The sequence below is a fragment of the Ranitomeya variabilis genome, chromosome 4 (assembly GCF_051348905.1).
Source record: "Ranitomeya variabilis isolate aRanVar5 chromosome 4, aRanVar5.hap1, whole genome shotgun sequence".
In the NCBI taxonomy this organism is placed as follows: domain Eukaryota; kingdom Metazoa; phylum Chordata; class Amphibia; order Anura; family Dendrobatidae; genus Ranitomeya; species Ranitomeya variabilis.
In genome coordinates, this window is record NC_135235.1 from 630876011 (window position 1) to 630890827 (window position 14817).

Below are 14817 nucleotides of genomic sequence, written 5' to 3' on the forward strand. Positions count from 1 at the left end.
ATATGCTACAGATTTGAAAAATGCACCACAGGTGAGTTTTGTAGTGTTAAAAAAGCACAGTGGTCATGAGAATTCTATAAATCCCATCCACCTTGATAGACTTGTCTAACGCACTAAAAGCTCATCGTGGGAACGTAGTCCAAGGGGCATCACTATTTTTGTATGCATGACACAATATATTTATCTCTTTCCAACTTTAAAAGTTGTGAATTATACTCTTGACCATGCAAAAATTGTTTCACCCCTAAACAAATTGTTTAAAAGAATTTTCAATTCAGACTTTTCCTTTTACACTTCAGGATTAGTGGTGATCGAGCGTGCTCGGATAAGGTGTTATCTGAACACACTCGTTTCTAATTGAGTATTTTCAGCATGCTTGAAAAAATGCTTGACTCACCGCGGCTGAATGTCTTGTAGCTGTTCGACAGACGCAACACATGCAGGGATTGCCTGTTAGGATATTTTTCGCGCACACCGAAAATACTCGATTAGGACACGAGCACACTCACTCATCACTACTCAGGATATCTATGCGTGCCCCTGGTCTTACCTATAGGTGACGCTTATAATTGGATGAGACAAGCAGGGCATTGAATGGTTAGCTTGGCAACTGATCATGTATAGCATCATCTCTCCACAGTCAATGTCAAATAGGATGGAAGAAAGCATCAACAGACAACCATTTTATACTGTAGTTGTAGAAATGTACAAAAAAAACTTTGTTCAAATATAGGTGTATTAATTTATACTTATTAGTTTTCAATAACAAATGGATATTGATAATTGTATACATTTTCTAGTAATCATTTAGTGCACTAAATTGTTTTCCCTTTCTTTTGTAGACGAGTGACTTTACTATAACTTACATGCTTTTCTAGTACATGCTGTCAATAAAACAAATAAAATAAAAAGGCTACTTCCCTGTGTGAGTTTTCTGATGGCTGACAAGATATGCTTTCCCACAATTTGAACATGAAAATGGTTTATCCCCTGTGTGAGTTCTCCAATGTGTGATAAGATTTGAATTCCGATTAAAATATTTTCCTCAATTTGAACATGAAATTGGCTTTTCCCTTGTGTGAGTTCTTTGATGAATAGAAAGTTCTTGTTTATACCTAAAACCTTTCCCACATTCTGAACATGAAAATGGTTTCTGCCCTGTGTGACTTCTCTGATGTCCAACAAGTCTTGATTTCCTAATGAAATTTTTCCCACATTCTGAACATGAAAATGGTTTCTTCCCTGTGTGAGTTAACTTATGTCTAACAAGATTTGCATTCTGATTAAAACATTTCCCACATTCTGAACAGACAAATGGCTTCTCCCCTGTGTGAATTCTCTGATGTGTAACAAGACTTGCTTTTCGTTTAAAACATTTCCCACATTCCGAACAGACAAATGGTTTCTCTTCTGTGTGATTTCCCTGATGAATTCCAAGTTTAGATTTCTCACTATAATCTTTTCCAGATCCTGAACTTGAATATGGCTTTTCCCTAGTGTGAATTTTCTCATGTAGTGTTAAAACGGATTGCTGTTTAAATGATTTCCCACATTTGGAGCATGAAAATGGCTTCTCTCCTGTGTGAGTTCTCTGATGTATTTCAAGGTTGGCTTTCACCCTATAATGTTTCCCACATTCTGAACATGAAAATGGCTTATCTCCTCTGTGAATTCTCAGATGGGCAACAAGAATTGTTCTGCAGGTAAAATATTTCCCACATTCTGTGCATGGATATGGCCGTTCTCCTGTGTGAGTTCTCTGATGTATTACAAGTTCATCTTTTGTTCTATAACGTTTCCCACATTCTGAACATGAAAATGGTTTTTCCCCTGTGTGAATTCTCAGATGTCTAACAAGACATTCTTTCCAATTAAAACATTTCCCACATTCTGAGCATGAATATGGCTTCTCCCCTGTGTGACTTCTCTGATGTGTGACAAGGCTTGATTTACTATTGTAACATTTTGCACATTCTGGACATGAAAATGTTTTTTTCCCTGTGTGATTTATCTGATGTTTAACAAGTTGTGATTTGTCTATAAAACATTTCCCACATTCTGAGCATGTAAATGTCTTCTTAATTGTGTGAATGTTCTCATGTCCTGTTAAAACTGATTGTTGTTTAAATGATTTCCCACATGTAGAACATGAAAATGGCTTCTCTCCTGTGTGAATTCTCTCATGTATTGCAAGTTGCTCTTTCACACGAAAGCATTTCCCACATTCTGAACATGAAAATGGCTTATTTCTTGTGTGAATTCTCAGATGGGCAACAAGACTTGCTTTCCAATTAAAACATTTCCCACATTCTGAGCATAAAAATGGCTTTACCCGTGTATGAATTCTCTGATGTTTAATCAGATATGATTTTTCTGTAAAAGATTTCTCACATTCTGAACATGAATACGACTTCTCCCCTGTGTGAACTATCTGATGTTTAGCAAGGCTTGATTTACTTCTATAATATTTTCCACATTCTGAACATGAAAATGATGTCTCCCCTATGTAAGCTATTTCATTTTCAACAGCACTTCTTTGACTTTCATTTTGCATATTTGTCTTTGATGAAGCAGAAGAGAAGACATTTTCAAAAGGATCAGATGATAGATATTTTCTTTGATGAGCTTTAGCTGTATCTGTGAAAATTACTTGTTCTTCACATGTATCTGGTGTGCTACTAGAATTATCAGGTGCAAAATCTGAAAATATCAGATGTCCCTCGGAGCTCCTCGTAAAGTCATCTGCCAAAAATAAAACAGATTTTATTATTTTTAAATAACATTGCATTTGAATTATTTATGTTTTTATATATTTATATCACTTCCATACAAATTGTAATACAATTCCATTATCGACAGACTAAGGCAGTAGACCACAAAAGACGGGCTGATAGTTTATGGTGTCAGGCCACCAGTTTGTACTCTTTCAAATTTTAAATTTTCTATTGTAGACATCTTCTCTGTAGGTTTCTGTTTCACTGTGCTTGTCCTCAATTATTTACAGTTGCATTTTCAGAAGAGACTCATAAAGAGACCTCTAATCAGTTTTATTAGGTGCTTCCATTTCATTCACTCTCTGATAGGTGCAAGTACAGTTCATGTTCATCTACACACTGGTATGTCTCTCAGAGGCCACAGACTCAAAAAAACTACATAGGACAGACTTGGTGCAAGCTACTCTGGCACATTCCAGAGGAACTCCGACCTTCATCACTTTACACCTGTACAAGGATCTGGTTTTACAATTGAGTCAGCTGGATTGCTTCCTTGGAAAAGCTACTATCAAGAGAAGCTAATCAGAGGCAAGAGAATGTCGGGTAGACAGGTAAGAACCAAGAGGTCGATGAAATGAAAAGTGTCAAAAAAAAAAAGAATGGTAAAAAAGCCAGCTGTGGTCAAACATCTGGAATGTCCACTGGGAGAATAGCAAGGCACACAAGTTTCACAGAAGCAAGTCAGATTATAACTGTTCATCAGCTAGGATTTATATACGTGAATGCCCACTTCAAAGTTATATCAAATATAGCAAAAATGGTATTAAAATGTAACTTTTATTTTTAAATTTAAAAAAACTATCCGAAAAACAGAAAAAGGTACAATAAAGGTAAAAAAGCATCCTAATATGCTTGGTAAGTGTTACCCGAGGTTTTGACATTAGCCCCTTTACCCCCCAGTTAATGACCAGGCCAATTTTTACAATTCTGACCAGGGTAATTTTATGAGGTCATAACTCTGGAAAGCTTCAACAGATCCTACTTATTCTGAGTTAGTTATTTTTGTGACATATTGTACTTCATGATAGTGGTAACATTTCTTCAAAATAACTTGAGTTTATTTGTGAAAAAAACTGAAATTTGGCAAAAATTTTGCAGTTTTCAAACTTTAAATACTTACGCTCTTAAATCAGAGATGAGCGAATCCGAACAGTAAAGTTAGGCATCTGTACCAAACACCTACGTTTTAGGCACGGACACTGAACACAGACTTCATCAGGAATCCCATGTTATTCTTCGGCCCCCAAACACTGGGTGTTTGTCGTGCTTCTGATTGACGATAAGACACCTATCCAATACTAATCCTATAGTTATATGGTAAATAAAGACACAAGTATAAAGTCCTTTATTAGAATAAAACAAAGCATACTTTTCCATTTTTATTTAAAAATAAACAGTTATACTCACCTAAGACCTAATTCCACTGAATCCTTCGTCTCCTGCAATAAAACAAAAATAAAAAACAACAATATCCCTCATCTGTCCGTTATTTTGTTCCACGCTGAAATACATGTCTGGAGATAAATAGTTTTCAATCTGGACGGTGCCAAGATGCAACCGTCCAGGCTGAGAACCACTGGTGAATGAGCTGCTTTGAGCGCAGCGTCAGTGACTAGCAGTGATGTCACCAAGGTTACTGCTGGTCACTGAAGTTGAATTCTCAGCCGGCAAATGAACTGTGGTGACCTCAACACAGTGAGAAAAAGTCTTGCCGTGCAGAGGCGAGTTCAACGCAGTGAAATTCTCCCTTTGAACTGCTGTGTTCTATCACAGCATTTAGGGGGTTAAAGTGCCGGGAGTGGTGTGGAACCGCTCCTGGCCCTGGGTGCTGGGTGTCAGCTATCAGAATCCCTCAGGGAAAGGCTGATCTGGAATGGATCGGTGAAATCTTTTGATCAGGTTGTGCTCATTAATGTTAGTAGCTGATACCCATGATTTGTCATCTGGTACATAATCCTTTCAATAAGCGAAATATTAAAGTGATCTTCCCAGAAACCGAGTGTTAGGGCTAGCGGAACGCACCAAATAATTAGATAGATAGAATAAGGTGTGTTCGCAGCCTAGGGTCCACCGTGCAGAGATGGAACCTGCTGCTGAGTAATGACGGACTATATGGCGGTACAAAATGGATTCACACACGGGTTAACTTCACCCTGTATGAAGAAAGCAAACCCTGTTGCGTCACAGGGCCATGGTACCACACAAAAGAGTGCAAGCAAGGAGTCACAGAAGTCAATCCCAAGACTCTGGATTAGAGTTCAACTAGACCTCTTGTGCTCGACACCACAACTGGAGTGTCAGAGAGAATAAAATAATAATTATTTAGATGCACGAGAGTGCGTGCGGTGCCGCTCTGGCGGACGCCACTAATCACCCAGTCTTGGGTAAGGAAAGCGTTGTGAAAGCGCACGGCGCCGCACTGGCGGTCACAGCAATTAGATGCTGTTTTGTGTGTCACGTGCTGATAGCTAAGTCAGGCGCTAGATAGCAATCATCCACCTTACGCGAGCAGTCATACACAAGGGAGGGGATAATTAATGAACGACTTTCACACATCAACACACACACATACGTTTACAAGTGTACACTAGCGGATGGCCGAGCGGCCTTTCGAACCTTTTATAGCGGCAGTGCTACAAGACCTTCCAGATGGACCAATAGGAGCTGCAACAGGACCTGAGCATGTGACCCCTGACCTCCAATGGGAGGTCGTCCCGTGGGCATGCTCAGTATGTGAAAAGCAGAACTTAGTCCCAGAAAGACCTGCAAGCTGCTGAACATTGCTGGCTTCAAGGACAGAGCCTGGAAGGGCAGTAGTAACCAGTCGTCCAGTATCAGCCTGAGCTAGACGCTGGGACCGACATATCTGCTGAGCAGACTCCACTGCTGCTGCAGAAGAATGGGAGACCGCAGCGGAGATGGTTCAAGATTCCCCCTGTGCAGAGGTGGGAACTCAACACCTAACACCGAGAGTCAAGGATCTGTTAAACCTTGCACTCAAGACTGCCTCTGACCAGGATGGGCGAGGAGGATTACTGGCAGGGTGAACAGGTGAACCTATAATAATATTTATGTGGCGCCAACATATTTTGCAGCACTTTGCAATTAAGGGTTACATGTACAAACAATAAGGATAGTACAAAGTAATGCATAGTTGAACAGTTACAGGAGGAGTTATGGCCCTGATCACAAGTTACAATCTATAGGGACATAGAGGCAAAGCGGGACAAATTAGATAAACTGCACTCGTCATGTATGCTCCAGCCATCATTATAATAAGTAGGAGTTATTATATAAAGCTGCAGGATCAAGTCATCAGTCAGTATCTGTGCAGTGAGGGGGATCATATGCAAGGATCAATATATATCCCCCAGGATGCGGACGGAGTCCTATTAGACCCACTGGAGTGCCTTGTATTCAAAGCAGAACGCCTGTGAGTCACAAGGCCAAGTAAAAGTAAGTGTGGACCTGGTAAAGCTATTTCACCAAGGCAATGTTCAGGAAAACCCGGTAAGGGCTTTTATTTTTGAAGCGGACTACAGGATGGTAGTGGGGAGGTCCGCTTCCTCCAAGCCGGGACTTACAGGTGGCCCATGGTCACAGATTCCAGTTAAAAAACCTGCAGTATAGGGCTTGGGTGTGTCAGTGTTTGTTTGCAAGTGGCAGAGCTTGTGGCTCTGCAGCGTCCAGCATGTGTGAGCTAACACAGAGCCAAGAGAAGCAAACGCCTGGCACCCCGCAGCGTGATACGGTGGTGCACTCGCCCTCAGCAACTGGTCTTGTGTACGGACTGTTGTGAAGCTCCGGCTGCGATCCGGAGGATACTGTGTGCTGTGCTCTGTGTGAGTTGTGTGGACATTAAACATGTTTGCTGTGAACTTTCTTGTGGTCCGTGCCTATCTGTCACACTGCACTAACCCCGGTGCATTACATTGTTGGAGAAGGTTGGCAGTGTGAACTGAGGTATACCCCAAAGCATGCTGCATGTCGGTGATCAGGCCTCCAAATCTGCAGCCCAAGACTGCAGACAAGATGGAGAAAATACTAAGACCATTGGCGGTCTCTCAAGTGCAACAGCAGAAGTTGCAGGAGTTTCAGCAGTAGCAACTACAGCAGGAAACCAACAATTTGATCCTGCAACAGATTGCGGCTGAGACATCCTCCCCAGAGACAATGGTTCGTTCGGAGGCACGGTACAAAGTCCTGTCAGCACTAAGGAAGGTGGGTCCTGAGGACATGGAGGCCTTCCTCACCGTCTTCGAGCGCACCACAAGCGGGAGCTCTTGGCATGTTCCCAATGAGCTGGTGGCCCCCTTCCTGACAGGAGATGCCAAGAAAGCCTACCTGGACCTCAGTCGGGACGATTACCTGGACAATGGTAAATTGAAAGGTGAGATCCTTGCCCGACTGGGGGTTAACACATATGTATGTGTACAACGAGTATTTCAACGGTCTTTTGTGGAGTCTCATCCCGCCAGGTCTCAGGCATATAACTTACTGCAAATGGCTCCAGCCTGAGACATTAGTTCCCTTCCAGATAGTAGAGAAGGTGGTGGTCGACCCGTTAGTGAGGGCTCTGCCAGCAGCCATACAGTGTTGGGTGGGGCTAGGGCACCCGGGCACTCTGGACCAGATGATTGGACTGGTTGAGTGGTATACAGCCACTCAGGACTTTATACGGGACACTGCTCCACTTCAGCTTTCACGACTGGCTCCACCAACCCAGAAGCCTGAGAAAGGTCCACAACCCTCTGGTGGGGCTAATCAGTGTTAGGACTGGTGGAACGCACCAAATAATATTTAGAGAGGATATGAGGTGCGTTCGCAGTCTGGGGTCCACCGTGCAGAAAGGACACCTGCTGCTCGGTAATGGCGGACTAGATGGTGGTATAATATGAATACACACACGGGTTAGCTTCACCCGGTATGAAGGAAGTGAACCCTGTTGCGTCACAGGGCCGCGATACTGCACAGAGAGCGCAAGTAAAGGGTCACAGAACTTTGTCCCAAGACACGGGGAAAGAGTTCCTTTAGACCCCTTACGCTTGACACCGTTACTGTGGTGTCAGGGGTAGAACTGAACTAATAATAATAATTTATCGCATAAGAGTGCGTACAACGCCGCTCTGGCGGACACCACCAACCACCCTAACCGGGGCCCGGAAAGCGCACTAAGCACACGGCGCCGCACTGGCGGTCGCTGCTGAGAGAAGCTGAATTGTGTGCTGGATGTGTAGAGTAGCACTGTCTGGCACTAGGTAGCTTCCACCATTCATGAGCAGGCAACAACACTAGGGATGGGAATGATTCGGAGCTTTCATCCATCAACAGGCACTCATCTACACACACACAAGTAAATCAGTTTACACTAGCACATGGCCATGCAAATCTTTTAAAGCAGTAGTGCTCCAGGACCTTCCTGATGGTCCAATAGGAGCCGCAACAGGACCTGAGCATGTGACCCCCGACTTCCAATGGGAGGTCATCCCGTGGGTATGATCAGTATGGGAAAAGCAGGACTTAGTCCCAAAAAGGCCTACTTGCTGCTGATCAGTGCTGGCTAAAAAGGCAGAGCCTGGAAAGGCAGCAGTAACCATTCGCACAGTATCAGCTTGAGCCAGACGCTGGGACCGATGTCTCCGCTGAGCAGGTTCCACTGTGGCTGTATGAGAATGGGAGACCGCAGCTGACATGGTTCGAGATTCCCCCTGTGCAGTGGCGGGAACTCGACACCTAACAATCAGAAGTGAGCCAATACTGAGGGGGTAATACGGAGTGAGGGTGAAAGAAGTCTCATTTCTCCTAAATCGGCCCCAAGGTCCAGTCGTACCACAGCTATTAAGTGTTGGCGGTGCCAACTGCTCTCTAACAGCTGAACCCATGGACTGCGTGTATACTCGCAAAGTATCTATATACGCCCAGCGCATCTACAGGCACCGCAGGCAGCGAATCCCAAATGTGCCAGGTACTCGTCAACGGGTACCAAACGGAGGCTCTCTTGGGCTCAGGGAGCTTAGTGACTCTGGTCCATAGGTCTCTTGTTGCTGGGGACAACCCCAATGGATGGAAAGTGGGGGTGGTGTGTATACATGGGGAACTCCGAGAGTACCCGACTGTGGAGGTTATGTTTTCCACACCCTGTATGGTGACAAAAGTTCAATCCCACAAATTTGAATAGAGGGCGGATGTGAAGCAGTGAGAGGATCATATGGGAGGGTCGATATATATCCCCCAGGATGTGGATGGAGTCCTATTAGACCCGCTGGAGTGCCTTGTATTCACAGCAGGATGCCTGTGAGTCAAAAAGCAAAGTAAAAGTTAGTGTGGACCTGGTAAAGCTATTTCACCAAGGCAATGTGCAGGAAAACCCGGTAAGGGCTTTTATTTTTTAAGCTTACTACAGGATGGTAGTGGGGCGGTCCGCTTCCTCCAAGCCGGGTCTTACAGGTGGCCCATGGCCACAGATTCCAGTTAAAAACCCTGCAGTGTAGGGTTTGGGTGTGTCAGTGTTTGTTTGCAAGTAGCAGAGCATGTGGCTCTGCAGCGTCCAGCATGTGTGAGCTAACACATAGCCAAGAGCAGCGAACGCCTGGCACCCTGCAGCCTGATATAGTGATGCAGTCGCCCTCGGCAACAGGTCTTGTGTACAGACTGTTGTAACGACCCGGCTGCGATCAGGAGGATACAGTGTGCTGTGCACTGTGTGAAGATTAAACACGTTTGCTGTGAATTTTCCCGTGGTCCCTGCCTATTTGTCACACTGCACCAACCCCGCTGTATTACAGCAGATTCCAATGGGTTCTAATGGGTGCACGGAGGATGTGGAGACAGATGAAACGGGGGGACCAGATTTTGAGGAAAATTTAGAAAGGGGGAACAGTGAAGAGTTGGATTAGTGAAGTAAGGTTATAGTCCTGTCTAAAAAGATGTAGTTTTAAAGCATGCTTAAAAATTTGGGGGATAGGTATTTATTGGATGATCTTGGATAATACATTTAAGAAAACAGGCACAGCACAAGAGATGCTTTGGAGATGGAAGTGGAAGATTTAGATTTTGGAGGATAATAGTCCCATAATGTGGGAGTGATGTCAGGAGAAGAGGTGTATCATTGGGTGTCATCAATATGTAGATTGTACTGGAAACTGAATCTGCTGATAGTTTGTCCAAAAGGGGCAGTATATAGACAGAAGAGGAGAGGACTAAAGCTTGAGAAACCTCAACAGTGTGTAATAGAGTGCAGGGTTGCGTATGTCACCACGGAACAGACAGACCAACTGTTGAGGGGAATTTATTAACAGGAGTAGATTCTCCTCGCAGGGAGTAAACAGGGGGTTAATAGAGGTAAAACAATAGTAAACAGTTAAACAGAAACGAAAGGGTTAACGAGTGTTCTTGTAACTTATCAGTCCATGGAGATCCTGACTGGAGGGTCCTTTTACCAACGTGGATACAGTCACCAGCAGGGCTTGAGATTCTGGTCTTTTCTGTGTCTCCTGGAAAGTCCGGGGTTAAGTCTCTGCAGCCTGTTCTTCTCAAAGTGGAACTGGAACCAGGAAATAGCACAGTCTTTCCTTCACTGCTGCAGGAGTCTCCGTAAGTCTGGCAGCTTCTCTGTAATAACGATGTCACACACACTGGACAGTTACTAATCTCACTCAGGGATCTTTGCTTGTCACTGCGGTCACCAGGGCTGCACTGAGTCACTGTCTCTGCACTGTCAGGGGAAGAGTCTTCTCAGATTATGGAGGCTTCCAAGTCCCCACTCTCACTCCAGCCTTAGTGCCCTCACGGGGAGCACTCTGTCATGGGGAGCAAGGCGCTGCAGCCTGCTTTCTCTCTGGCACGCTGTCCCCTCTCTGGCGCGCTCTCTCTTCCGCACTTTTCTGACCACTCCCCTCTCTTTTCCCAGCAGTCACCACGTCCCCTCTGTCCAGGGCAGAAAGTCTTCCCCCCAACAACCCAGCTGTCTGACTAAGTGGTTCCAGGCAAGGAGCAGGGAAAGCAACCTCCTTCAGTGAGTGAAAGCTTAGAGGAAGAAGAGCCGGCAAATTATACAGTCAAGAAGTTGTCAGAAAGGTAGGTGGAGAACCAAGAGAGAATGGTTTCCTTGAGGCCAATGAAGCAGAGGATAGTGAGGAAGAGCTGATGGTCCACAGTGTCAGATGCCGCAGAGAGACCCAGAAGAATCAGCAGGGAGTAGTGATCTTTGGATTTAGCCGTTAGTAGATCATTAGAGACTTTAGTATGGGGAGTTTCAGTAGAGTGTAAAGAATGGAAACTAGATTATAAATGGTTAAGAAAATAGTTATCTGAGAGATAATGGATTAGTCAAGAATGTATCAAGGATTCCAGGAGTTTAGAGCACAAGGAGAGATTAAAGCCTGGTCTGTAATTAGCAGTGCAGTTCTGGTGGAGGGATGGTTTTTTAAAGGAACCTGTCACTAGGAATAAAACTGTTAGCCTGTAGAAAAGGGGTTAATCTGCAGGTTAATAGCTTTATTATGCTGTCCGGCTCCCGCATGTAGCCATGAGAAAATGAACTTTATTTTCCTGTTCCCAGCCAGGATTCGGTTTCGGTCATGGAGGCGGGGGTGCCATGTGTTCAGTCACTGCTCTGGGTATACAGAGTGGCCGCTGTAACCGCGCCCTGGCTCTACATTGCGGCCGGCTGTCAGTCAGAGCTGGGGGCGCAGTTACAGTGGCTGCTCAGTATACTCAGAGCAGTGACTGAATACTTGGGGAGAGAATAAAGATCATTTTCTCCCCACTGCATTTGCAGGCTCCGGAAAGCATCATAACTCTGTTAACCTGCAGATTAACCCCATTTCTGCAGGTTAACAGTGTCATTCCTGGTGGGAGGTTCCCTATAAGTAAAGGGGTTATGATGGTACGCTTGAATGAGTTAGGAAAGTATCCGTTAAAAAAAAGAGGCTAAATATTTTAGTTAGGTAGGTAGTGACAGTCGGGGAGAGGGACTAAAGCAGATGTGAGAGAATAGGGTCGTTTTGTAGCCATTTTCCCGAAAAGCTGCAATGTTTTCATTTTTCTGGACATAGGGCTGTGTAGATGTGGTTATATTTTGCGCCCTGAGCTGACATTTTTACTGATACTATTTTGGGGTAGATACGATGTTTTGATTTCCTGCTATTGCATTTTATTGCAATGTTGCGGCGACCAAAATTTTTTTTATAATTCTGGTGTTTTTGTTTTTTTTTCTCGTTACCATAATGCCGTACACTGATTTGATTAATTTGTTTTATATTTTGGTAGATTGGACATTTCTGAACATGGCGATACCAAATATATGTATTTTTTTAATTTTAAAATCGGGAAAAGGGGGTTGATTTAAGACTATACGCTTTTTGGGGGGTTTTTTAAACTTTTTTTTTCTTTTTACTGTTTTTAATAGTCCCTTTTAGGATACTTGAATCCCCAATTGTCAGATCTCCTGTGGTATGCATAGCAGTGGTTAAGCACAGGAGGATCGTAATGACAGATCTTCAGAAGACCCCCAGCTGTCATGGCAACCCATTGGCGCCCCATGATCATGTGATGGATGCACTGATGGGCAGGATCAATGACGTGCTTCCTGTCTGCGCGTTAACTGGTTAACAACCATGGGTGCATCAGCGAAAAAGTTTAAGTCAACCATTAAATGTGGGGAAAGATGCAGCACCAGCATGTGAGCCCGCATCAAAGGCAGGGACACAGCTGATGACGTACATGTACGTCAACAGTCTTGAAAGGGTTAAATGAAACAAAAACTATGCATGTTTGGAATCTCTGTAATTGGACTGACCTGGAGAATCATATTGGCAGATCATTTTTACAGTAAAATTAATGCTGTAAGTAAAAAAACAATTGCGGAATTGCATTATTTCTGCTTTAACAACGAACTTGGAATTTTTTCCCGCTTTCCAGTACAAAACATGATAAATTGGGTTATGTTATTCATAAGTACAACTTGTCCAAAAAAACAAGCCCTCGGAAGTATATTGAAGGAAAAATTAAAAAAGTTATGGTTCTTGGAATAAGAGGAGAAACATACAAAAGAAAAAAAAAAAAAAAATAATAAAATAATATTTAAAAAAATTGCCCCATTCTTAGCAGGTTAAGGCTACTTTCACACATCAGGCTTTTTGTTTCAGGCACAATCCGGCACTTTTTGTAAAAAACGGATCCGGATTTTTTTTTACGCCGGATCCATTTTTTTCCCATAGAGTTGTATTAGATTGTGCCTGATGGCCAGACGTTTTATCTATTTTTTGCCGGATCCGTTCAAAAAGTCGTTTCCGGCGAACGGACAGAACGTCTACTGCAACTTTTTTTGTCCACCGGAAAAAACGGAATCGGCAAAAAACTGATGAAACGGAGATGTGAAACAACAATCCGGCGTCCGGATCAGGTTTTCACACCATTTTCTATGCAAATCATGGAGAAACGGAGATATGAAACAACAATCCGGCGACCGGATCAGGTTTTCACACCATTTTCTATGCAAATCATAGAGATTCCATTCTGGAGTCTCTTTCTCTCTCCTCAGCCAACCACCCTGGTACAATGGTGTGCTGAAGCAAGCTGACAGTACTTTGTTTGACAGCTCAGTGTCCAGTCTGGTGCTGAGCTGTCGTTGTTTTGATTAACAGCTCAGTCATCCAATCTGAGACTGGGAGGACCTGGGCTGTCTTCATGTGTTCATTGCCCCAGGTTATTGCATGGCTATTTAGCTGGGCTGTTAGTTCCAGACCTCTGCCAGAAGTAGCTTCAGCTATGTGTCATTGGTTTTCTCTGTGCCTAGTGTTTTGCTTGATGATATTTCCCTGCCTGACCTTGGACCTCCTTCTGAACCTCCATTTTTTTAACCCCTTTGTTCTGATCCGCTATTCTCCTGGTATTTTGACCTTGGACAGTTACCTGACTACGCCTTTGTCTCTTTCCTATGTTTATGATGTACCATCTCGAGTCACGGCTTATCCGTGAGAATGGATTTAGTGTCACTGTAACGTCACACAGTAGACCAATATATTCCGTTTGTAAAAAAAAAATGCTATTAAGGTTTTTACATTGAGAAAATTCTCTTGTACATAACAGTGCAGCCTTTGGCTGATCAATCATTTTGTTGCCTTCTGGATCAGAAGTAATAATTGTGGTAAAAAAAAGTCATGGTGCCTCCTATGTGCTGTAAACCCAAAAAAGTTGGAGATATGGGTAGATTAGTGGAGGATGAGCTCACCTTCTGGAGTTGTGCATCTACAGACACAACCCTTGTAAAGGCTTGTAGAATTATGGTCTGTCAGCTGCTGCTCCTTTCCAGAGCAATGAAGGAAAAACATTACAAGATGCACAACGATATGGCAAAAAATGAAGAACACAGGCGCTGCTGACAATTACCATCTAACCAGTACAAGACATAGTAATAGGTTCTATATTGATAACACATTCAGGCAACACGTTTTGATACTGAACTGGCATTTGGCCTGGTGTAGATGCCAATTCGGTATCGAATGCAGAATGAATATCTTATGCTTTAATAACTGCATGTTTTAATCTTTGGATGATCATTAGCGACAGCACCCGTGTCCTCTACACTCCCTGACAGAAGTTATGTCGCTTATCCATGTTATGTAAATAAAAGCTTATAACCTGACGATAAATTCATCCATTGGTTGTATAAATTATTCTTTTGAAATCTGAAACCCTCCGAAATGCGGTTCAGGTTAAGAAAATAAATTGTCATCAATGCAGAAATATTGATCAGTTAATGGACACAGAATGGTCAGATTTTGGCAAGACAAAAGTTTTGTCACCTGGTCACATAATGTGTTATGGGCCTGGTGGTTAGGTGCACCAGGAATGACCTGATAGTTAAACACGGAATCGGGACGAGCTCTGGGGAAATGGGAACTCTGCTGACCGCAAACCCTACTCCTATCAACACAACTAGAAATAGCCGTGGAGCGTGCCTGACTCTGCCTAGACACCTCTTCACAGCCTAAGAGCTAACTACCCCTAAAGAAAGCAAACAAGGCCTCACTTGCCTCAG

General features: G+C 43.5%; 1 protein-coding gene across 3 annotated transcripts in view; it reads right to left on the reverse strand.

Annotated features, from left to right (window-relative positions):
* Positions 1–9: 9 nt before the first annotated feature.
* Positions 10–14817, reverse strand: part of LOC143767231 (uncharacterized) — a 59836-nt gene continuing 45028 nt past the window's right edge. For 2 of the 3 annotated variants that reach the window (XM_077255409.1, XM_077255408.1), the window contains exon 7: positions 12–2742. In XM_077255409.1, the coding sequence (XP_077111524.1) occupies positions 1046–2742 (1697 nt within the window). In that variant the 3' untranslated portion in view covers positions 12–1045. Of the gene's footprint in view, positions 2743–14817 lie in introns of all 3 variants that reach the window. The other variant, XM_077255407.1, reaches the window with a different exon arrangement.